The sequence below is a fragment of the Cyprinus carpio genome, chromosome A4 (genome assembly GCF_018340385.1).
Source record: "Cyprinus carpio isolate SPL01 chromosome A4, ASM1834038v1, whole genome shotgun sequence".
NCBI classification, from domain to species: domain Eukaryota; kingdom Metazoa; phylum Chordata; class Actinopteri; order Cypriniformes; family Cyprinidae; genus Cyprinus; species Cyprinus carpio.
Window position 1 is genome coordinate 18,082,966 of NC_056575.1, and position 10,600 is coordinate 18,093,565.

The 10,600-nt window shown below is 33.9% G+C and overlaps 1 protein-coding gene across 1 annotated transcript; it reads left to right on the forward strand.

Moving 5' to 3' along the window:
* Window positions 1-500: 500 nt before the first annotated feature.
* Window positions 501-2,109, forward strand: LOC122139238 (NACHT, LRR and PYD domains-containing protein 6-like). The gene is made up of 2 exons (XM_042735728.1): window positions 501-1,460; window positions 1,556-2,109. Exons 1-2 carry the CDS (start codon window positions 1,205-1,207, stop codon window positions 1,696-1,698), a joined length of 399 nt encoding a protein of 132 aa, XP_042591662.1. The 5' UTR covers window positions 501-1,204; the 3' UTR covers window positions 1,699-2,109.
* Window positions 2,110-10,600: the final 8,491 nt, after the last annotated feature.

Here is a 10,600-nt window from a genome sequence, read left to right on the forward strand (position 1 = left end):
AGCATAACATTATTTTCTCCTTGTTTAGGAACCATATACACCCAACCCTGTGCTGTTTATAAAGGGATGTGCCTTGGATGTAGAGTCTCTTTTGGAAATAATGATGGAAGGGGAGGAGGTGGTCTGTGAAGTAGATGATGTAAACACAGCTCTACACTTCATCTTCAACACTGAATATGCTTCAAAGTTGAGAGACACCCTGACATTTACTGTTTAATGTATCAGAATGCAAAAACCAATATGCCACCCACAAAGGCCAATTATATATATATATATTTCTTATTATTAAATTAATGTATATGTATATAAATGCATGATATTTATTGTTTATTTGTGTGTTTGTTAGTTTGTTTGTAATAAATATTTATGGATGATTGTTGTTTATTTATTTGTGTTTGTTTGTAATACATATTTATGTATTAAACAGTTTATGGACAATCATGGTGTTCTGTCTTTATAGTGAAATTTGATATGTATAATAATAATAACAACATCAATACTAATGTTATTGCTATCTAGAAAAAGGTTCAAAAAGGAACCAACGAGGGTCATTAGTGCACCTTTAAGTGAAGGTTCCAATTAGAACCTTTTCAAAAAGTTAAAAAAATTAACCTTTAAGGTTCCCCCACAGTTGCAATCTCCAGGAACCTCAAAAGGTTTTTGAACCTTTTCTTCTAAGAGTGTAGGAAGCTGAGTCAACAGTGTCAAAAGCTTATGTTCGTCTTTTTTGGATGAAAGCATCTGCTAAATAAAAAAATATTATGTGGACTTCGACATTCTAGGTATCATCAATAATCCAGAGAGCCACATTATTTCTGGCTTTTTATGCAGGACATCTTTGTAATAATAAAAATACAGCCTTCTAGATGCATATTTTATTCTAATGTCTTTCATGTTTTTTTCCCTGTAAGTAGAAATATAAAGTGACCTTGAGTTATGAAAAGGTCATGAAAAGCTATAAAAAAAATTTAAATAAAAATACTACTTCTTATGCTCAGAGGTTTTTGGTTTTAATAATATCCCTGATTTATGGATTAACAGAAGAAAATTAATAGTCATTCAAATTGTCAAATTTCATATTATCTGGAGGAAGTAATACTAAAAAAAAAAGTTTGAGTTTCAGGCCCTGTTTTGTAAGTGCCCAGTTAGAGTGGACCTATTGTAAAGCATTTACTTCATGTCTAACAGCAGTCAGTGAAGAAAGATGGCGTCAGTTAAACAGCTGCTTTACGACACACTGGATGACCTGGAAGAAGAACATTTGAAGAGATTTAAGAGCTTCTTAAGAGAAGATGGACCTATTCCGGCTTCTGTACTGGAGAAGGCTGATGCAACAGATACAGTGGATCAGATGCTGGATCGTTTTGGACCAGAAAGAGCTGTGAAGATCACACTTGATATCCTGAAAAAGATTACCCAGAACAATCTTGCTGAACAGTTAGAGAACAAACTCAAGGAAGGTAATAAAGAAAAAATATTGTAATTTCAAACCTGTAATGTAAAAAAAAAAAAAAAAAAAAAAAAAATAAAAATGACCTCTCTTTCTCTTTTCCAGTCAAGATCATCAACTGTGCTCAGACTGGATTTGATCTCAATAATGAAACAGGTGCAGAAATAAATGCTGCAACAGTAAAAATCATATATTGGATAATTCTAGATCCTGCACACAGTTTACTTTATAAATCACATTGGTATTAGATTATAAAAGTTTTTTTTTTTTTGAAGTCTATATACTGCTGAGGTTTGGTAATAATGTTGGACAGGTCAGGGTTTGGGATATATTAATGGGATAAGTGTGAGTGGTCCTGTACTGCACCAGCAGACCACTTCAGAGAGCCAACTGACTTTTCAACATACCGACGGTCCATTTAACCCCTGAAGATGGAAATGACTGCCATTACACCTCATATAGAGTGGTATACAATGGAGATAAAATTAGAGAACAACCTACAATTTCAAAATCACTGTTTAGTCCTGTTTGAAGTTATCCTAACAGGAGTGAAAGCACATTTTTTTAAGAATATTTCATGAGTTAAATGTATTCTGAAGCACAATATAAAAAACCTAAATGATATATCTAAAATAGAAAGCTGATAAAAATTAGAGAACACTTACAGATACCTTTAATTATATGACAAACCCCATTTAACTGGCAGCATTCCTCCAATTTTCACTGAGACTGCAAGATGTTGAGCCATTCTAAAATTACTGAAAACATCTGCCAGCAGGTTGTCCAGATGATCCTTTAAAAAAAAAAAAAAGTTTATTCAAGTGTGCTATTAGTATGCTTCTTTTAAACTAAAAAATAGGAAAATATGCTTTTAGTTTACTTTTTATGTACTTCTCAGAAATGGGCTTCATGGACTCCACAGAAATATACTTAAAATTACATTTAAGTATACTTGTCTTATACTTACAAAAAGTCTAAATATATTTGAGCTATACTTGTGCTCCTAGAATCTGTGTTTTAACAGTGAAGTGAAGAAGAAAAAGAAACAACAGATACTAACACATGTAACATGATAAAACTACTAAACTAGAAGTTTACTGAGACTATACTTCAAAGTGTACAAAGTATTTAATTAGTAAACTGTCAGTATACCTATGAAAGTGAAAGTCGTGACATTTGCCATGTATGGTAACCCATACTCGGAATTGGTGCTCTGCATTTAACCCATCCAAGAGCACACACCGTGAACACACACCCGGAGCAGTGGGCAGCTATATATCCAGCGCCCGGGGAGCAACCTGGGGTTCAGTGCCTTGCTCAAGGGCACTTCAGCCATGGGTATTGAGGGTGGAAGAGAGCACTGTTCATTCTAGTCAAGTCACGCAACCTGGGGTTCAGTGATTTGATCTTGGGTTGTTTGGACTTGGGTTTTGAGGGTGGAAAGTGTACATAAGTCTTTCATAGTAAGCCTACATTAAGCTTTTTTTTAATCTAATAACTGTTAACATGTAAATTGCATGTTAACACGTACCTACATTTTTTGGACATTAGCACCGCCAACTGGTTTAGTGCTCTTGTTCAAACACAGAGAACCTAACTAGATTAAGCTTGTAAATACCAGTTTTTAATGTGAAAATACATGTTGAACAATGTATTTTTCAGAATACAGGCTACAACTAGGCCTACATATAATAACTACAGCATGTTTTAAATGGGCCTATTTAGACAGTTCAAGCCCTGAAAGTCATGACCATTTTCACAATCACAATAGAAGTTGTGTAAGGATAATTACACATTTCCTTCAAATAGTATGTTTCATTGTACACTCCTACTGTAGCATATTTCTAAAGCAACTTTTTATAACTTAACCACTATGCATTATTTGTTAGAGAGTCCCTTCTGATAACACATTAAGCCTTATGAATCTGAGATAGTTAAGTGTTTTTCGAAGTATATATATATGTACTTCACACACACTAGACTTTACACATTAAATTACATTACACATACTGATACTGAGATAAGGTACACCCGTTGCAACACTTAGCCTTCCTTGTATTTATGAAAATACTTGTTTTTTAAGAAAGTTTTTGATTAAGGGTTTTGATATACAAGTTTTACCCCTCTACCCCAAAGAATTACATACAATACAATACAATACAAACAATGCAGCAAATATTTACTTTTGTATATACCAATTTCTGAACTTAATTGACCATTTATTTACATCTGCTGCCTAGAATTTTTTCTACATCACAAAATATATACTTACTGTGCATTATGAAAATCATTATTAATGTTGAATCCATAGTTCTTCTCAAAATCTCCACAGGCCTCTTACATTGTTGGTGATGTTGTTTAACAATGACATGCTCTTATTCCATTGAAAACAAACTTGGTCATACACCACAACGTTTTTGTACGGTGACAGATCGCTTCCACATACATATTATTTTTTCCACTCAATTATGTAGTAATAATGAGATCTTATGTCATTAAAACAACGTTTTCTCGTAATAACGAGATCTTATGTCATTAAAACAACATTTTCTCATAACAACGAGATCTTATGTCGTAAAAACGACATATTTTCTCGTAATAGCAAGATCTTATGTCCTTAAAAGACATTTTTTCTCTTAAATAAGATGCTATGTCGTTAAATTTAAAACGACATATTTTCTTGGCCTTATAAGGACATGTGTAGTCATGTACAAAATATGCCTTTATCCACATAAAATAGGCCTATCACGCATTTTATCAAACTTTCTACATTTAAAAATCTTAAGCAAATAGTAGCAGCCCCGAATCAGAGGTGAACCCCAGGCAAAATTAATCAGTGAGGGCCCTTTTTTAAAATAGATTTTATATAGGCCTATACGTTTTTTTTAAAAAATATAATATATGAATATAATAATATTTATTTTTTGTTAATAGTCTATATCTTCATAGATATAATTAAACAAAAAGTAGTCAGAACAGAACATAGCCTGAGTTATTTTTTACAACATTGTGTTATTATTTATTTTATTAACGAAATGTCAGTCTTCATCTTTATAACAGAAGATACAATAAAATACAAAAATCTTCAAGATACAGCCTACAATCTTTACATGTATAATGGATTGTCACCTTATAAACAGTCCTTTGTGTGGTGGAATAAGCAATGCGATACAGAAATATGTTAGCATCTTAACTGAAACTTTATTTTGTTATTTTATTAGTTCATTAACTAATTATGCTAACTCAGTTTAATGTAAGAGCTGGGAACTAATTAGGCTACTAATTAAATAATTCAACTATTAAATGTAGGCTATTGATTAGAGTTGCCATAGACTGAATATTTTTCCTAGTAGGCTAGTCATTCATTTTAAGCAAGGACTAATCGCACGCATAGGCCTACATATTTACCGGCAAAAGTAGGCTAATGATAATAAATGTGTATGAAAAAATAACATAGCATTTTAATTGTTTATTAATAGTGTATTCTAAATCAGTGTAGGCTGCAAATTTATCTCCATGTAATCGCTGTAAAGTAGGCTAGATGCGCATTTCATACGGACAGGATTACATAATCAGATGGTATAGTATAGCCATTCCACCGAAAGGGTGCATTTTCTGTCCCCAGGACATTATATATATAAAATTGCATGAAAATTAACTCTAAAATACATTTTATTATTAAGCTAAATGTCCTGCTTATTAAGCTAACCACAAATTTAAAATGTATAATTAAAAACATTAATAAAAACTACATAGAACACAAAAAATTGCATTTTCTGCATGTCCCCACTCACTATCTCTAAACTTTACCATGAAATATAATGATTAAAATGCTTCAGAAATCTTAATTTGGGCATAATTTAGTGGAAAGAATAATATGAATGAAAAAGATGTTTTGAAATTTATAGAACTTGCCCCTTTACACTAGAACTACTGGAATTGTATAATGAGCGGGCATCTGATCATTCATATAGACTGTACCAAATGTCATTTTTGTTATGTCATATATTAAGCTATTGAGGTTTTGTCTTTAGACCCATACAACGATATTCTTGTAATAGTCTATGATATATTACGGTCGGTGGTTTATAGTCCGTGTCTTATGTATCTTTCTGTTTCCCTTGTTTACTCTGGAGTCGCTCTACCTCTATGAGCGTGCAGCTCTCTTTCTCATAGGTTGACGGCGGCAATGAGGAGAAGAAACGAGAGAGAGATAGACTGGGTTCCAGACAGAGAGGCAGCGTCTTTAAGTTCTGTGTTACGTTTGTTTTGTTATGCTTTATGAATTATTTTCCTCATAGCCTAGTTTTTGCTATGTTAGATTATTCCCACCAAGCTTATTCAGTGTCATTAGATTTTGTTTAGGGAGAGCGGGGCACAACCTAACACATTTTGGTTTTGGCTCAATTATTAAAAAAAATTAACAAGTTAGATTAATTCTCTTTTTTACACAAGCAACACACAAATCTCTGCTACAAATGAACACTTAAAGTTTTTTCTAAGACCTAACCATTAGCGTAGCCTACAGTTGCACGGAAAGTGACAGAAGTGCAAATGTTACAACTTACCTCATATGCAGGGTTACTTGTAACACTTTTGTGTAACACACATAATTCATTACTATTTTGTCTGTATAGTTTGATATTGTTTGTGCATCTAGATAGATATCCATACATCCATCCCTCATCCAGTCCATCCTTATGGATCAATAAAATGTAAGTGCTGCACAGTTTTGCAATAAATAAATAAAATCATCAAATATTGCAATTGCAATTGAATTATTTTGTGTAAAACTATTATTAATAATAATAATATTACCTTCCCCTTTTAAAATAATTTGGAAGAGCTATGTATTATAGGCTATATTTGAAGTAAGTGTGAACACATTTGTGTCGTTGTGTGTAAACGATGACAACTGTGCTGTAGTTGCATTTAACTTTCGCCCACCTGTGTTTAGCATTTTGAAAGCGCATCACAGTTCGAAATAGAGTAGTTTTGAAAAAAGAGTGCATGAGATTGGCAAACAGTTTTTTAACTACTTAAATCTGTTTAATGTTTTACAGAAAGAGTGATTTATCGGTTTATTAACGTTATTGTTAAGCACAATTCACACCCAACGATAATTCGTGAGAGAGAGAGAGAGAGAGAGAGAGAGAGAGAGACACATGTGCACTCTCACCGTCTTTAAACATCTATATGCTTCAAACTAAGCACATAATCTTAATCAAATGACAGTGCACAATGGCATAAGGTCAGAAGATCAAAGTTTCTCGTGGAGCACTCGTTAACAGATCTTTGTTAATGGTCATTTTAACCTTTAGCTTAAAGCCTAAAACAAAACATTAAAATCAAAAGCTGTATTTGGTACTTAAATGCACTGTGAACTAACATAATGAACAGCTACATTTTTATTAACTAAGATTAACAAAGATTTATAAATAGCCTACAGTAATAAATGTATTGTTCATTGTAGTTCATGTTAGTTAGCAAATATATTTGTGTTAAAATTAAATTATTTGTTTAAAAAAATTAAATAATTTGCTTTGAAAATCTCTTAAAATTAGTGTGCTTACCCAATTTTTTTAATGGTTAGCAAGATTTAGCCTTAATAAATGTCAGTATTGTTATTTTAATCAATTATATATGGTAAAAAATTAGACTATTAGTCAAAATAAACTTATATTGTTAAAATGGTTATTGCTCCGCAGTTCAGTTATTATATCCACGATGATACGTGTGAACATTCCAGACTCTATCCTTAAAAGATTTGACAAAATTATCAAGGTCTTTTTATGGGAAGGAGTTGGACTGGATCAAGATAGAACAGAACCTGGTCTCACCATTTCATCTCATTAGCATTCTTTCACAATGCTCTGGAGCTAAATGGGACTCAGCTCCGATGACAATACATTAAAGACATGTTTGGAACAAAATTCATAAAGTGTGCAGGACTTCACATTATAAGCAGTCATATGCCTCATTGTGGAATAACCCTGAAATTTGTATAGTGTTATGTGCCTCCCCAGTCTAGGGGTCAGGGAGGCAGTAACAAGGACGTTTGTAAGAGTTAGGCATCCAAGAACTCTCCTCTCCTGTCCCAGCACTCCACAGAAATCACACAGATTTTTGGAAACACTCAAAAAGTGACTTTATTTGGATTAGTCCAAAGAACAAAAAGTGGAAGCATCAAAAAGGCTTCAGGAGGGGACAAGGCCCAAACAATAAACAAAGATCTGACTTTGGGGGGGGGGGCGGTATGGGGCGGGGGGGTCTTTCTTAACCTTTCAAAGTAAGATTCAAAATGAATAATAAAGTTCTTACCTTACTCCCTGTCAGACAAACACAGGAGAAAACATGGACAAACAAAAATGGCATCCGCCTCCCTACAGCTTCCCAAATTAACTAAATCAAAGTAGGTTAGGAATGGTTTCAACTCAAGGCTCTTTTAGTAAAGTCAAAATAAGTTAAGGAATATTAGCTCAACTGCAGTCCACGTCTGCTTAGGTTAACACAACAACAAGATACACACACACACGCTAAGACTGTGAGACAGGAGAAGAGAGTTTTGGCAGCCTGGAGTCAAAAGGGCCTCTGCAAACTGTCTTCTTCTTCGGGTTTTAACGGCAGCTTGCATCCTTGACGTTGCATTACTGCCATCTTCTGGTTCTAGTTATTTCCCATATACTTTAGTCATCATATTCTTGTCTTTAGTCCTGTTTTAGTCAGAAAGCGAATCAAGTATTTCACTCCTTGTTCACTCCTACTGCAGTCAATTATACTCTTTACTCCACGTCCTGTTAGTCCTATTTTTCCCATGTCTTTTATCATATCTACCCTCTGTAATCCATATTTTGAACAATTAATAAGCACATGTTCTACAGTCTCAGGTAGTTGGCACTGATCACAAAACCCAGTAGGATGTTTCCCCATTATATGAAGAGTGCTATTTAATTTATTATGCTCTATTCTTAATCTGGTTACAATAGTCTCTTCTCTTCTGTTTCCTGCCTTATTTTCCACAGTACCAACTCTTTTTAATTGAGTATAAATGTCTTCCTTTTTGTTCTTGATCCCACCCTTTTTGCCATTCTTTTATAATTTTCCCCCCACACTATACTCTTTCCTTCTGATCTTGAAAGGCTGATAACTGCTTCTATACTCTCTTTTTGAAGTGCTTTCTTAGCTATTTTGTCTACCTTTTCATTTTCTATAATACCCATATGTGCTAGGACCCACATAAATATAACATCATCTCCCTTATTTTTAATTCTTAAATAGGCAGACATAATATCATAAAAAAACCTCCTGATGATTCTTTGCCATACGGTCTTGAGGCTCTGCAGTACAGAGACAGAGTTGCTGCAAATTAAAGTTCTGTTTGACTTATTGTATTCTGTCCATTCTAATGCCATCAAAATGGCAAACATCTCAACAGCATATACACTTAAGTGATCTGATGTTCTCTTGCTCATCTCACTCTTCTGGCTGGGAATTACAATTGCAGCACCTGTAACTCCTGTTATCGGGTCTTTAGATCCATCTGTAAAAACTTGCTTAAAATTCTCTGCAAACTGGGTTTTTTCTCTCCAGCTTTCTCCACAAGCTTTCTCAACAAGGAGCCAATCAGTGACAACCAGAAGATGATGGTAATTAGTGTCAGCTGGTCTTCATTTGCACCCATGAGAGAGCGAGAGAGAGAGCAAAAAAAAAAAAAACACCACCAAAACATTGCACACATAATAATAATTACGCCCTGGGACGTAACAATAGGTGAAGCAGTGGGTGTTTTGGAAACAATGGCAGCTTAAAGGGATAACTGTAATTGGTGATCTGTATAAGAAATTGCATTTTTATGTCATACTAGATGCATGTAACTACCTGAAAACAATATGGCAGAAGGATTTTGGGGATTCATTTCCATGATAATGACTGGTGGTGCATCGTATCCAATGTGGGTATAAGAACACGGGAAGCTATAGGGGAAATTCATTCAGTACAAAATAGTACATATTATTTATACAGCATCTAGGCTTCACAGGATGGGAATAGCTGGAAACAATCTATGTTGGAAATGTAATAAAGTTACATTTAGGAATGTTCTTTAGTTCACCCATTCTGGTGTAAAATTATGGCAGTACTTGAAGAGTGGATGGGGTCTAATTTACGAATATGCCTTCTTAGAGATAAATCAGTGATACCCAACATTGCAAAAAATAAATTTACCCTTTGTAAATAAGATTGGTTGTATTACAGCTGGATGATTTTACGAAATTGGAAATGCCCCAAAAACCCCAGACCTAAAAGACTGGATTGATGGGATGAACTGAAGACCAATTTTGACCCAGGAAAAGCCCTGTATTATTATTATTATTATTATTATTATTATTATTATTAATAATAATAATAATAACAATTAGTATTAATATTATTAATAATAATAGTGTAGCCCCGTTGAGAAGAATTATGGGTAGAATTTGAATTAAAATTTTTGCGCTTAGAAACCCTGCCACCGTCTGTTGGTTAGGAATCTCCCCGTGCATTATTCAAACTACTTTTTCAGCACATTTTGTGATTAGAGGTGTAAGTTTTCGAGAATCAAGATGTTGAGAGCTGATGGAGCGACACAGAAGCCTGAATTCTCTGGCAGATAGGTTCAGTTCTTTGATTCAAAACAGACTTGCAGAAGATTCTGCAGGTGTAGGACTAATCGACAGGTATGCCTATTGTAATTCTTATGCTTAACTTGTAGGTTCGGTAGAACGGGTTCTTCTTCTTCTTCTTCTTATTATTATAGGCCTACATTGAAAAAGCCTATAATAGCGCCGTTTGATCAAAATGGCCTATGGAAGAACAATAATTTAAATATGCTATTAAATAGACCTAGTCTATTTTGTCATTGCTATTTTAGTAGCTTGGTTTATTTATTGGTGGTTTTCGGTCTGATAGAGAAGGCAGCTCTCTGGTTGAAAATGGTATTAGAGACGAGGCTGACTCCAGCTCCCTTTTAACCCGCTTCTTATTCACCGAAATATCAGTTGAACAGCGATTTCCAGCTTAAAACCCGCACACTCCAAGATATAAAAAAAAAATTGTTGTTCTTAATATAATGTTGTGTAATTTTTTTAATATTATTAGATGATCACCATTATT

What these genes read in the sequence shown, in the direction of transcription:
- LOC122139238 (XM_042735728.1), top strand. Translation starts at nt 1,205, where the DNA reads ATGGCGTCAGTTAAACAGCTGCTTTACGACACACTGGATGACCTGGAA. An exon ending in AGAGAACAAACTCAAGGAAG is followed by an intron (nt 1,461 to 1,555) that starts GTAATAAAGAAA and finishes TCTCTTTTCCAG; the next exon opens with TCAAGATCATCAACTGTGCT.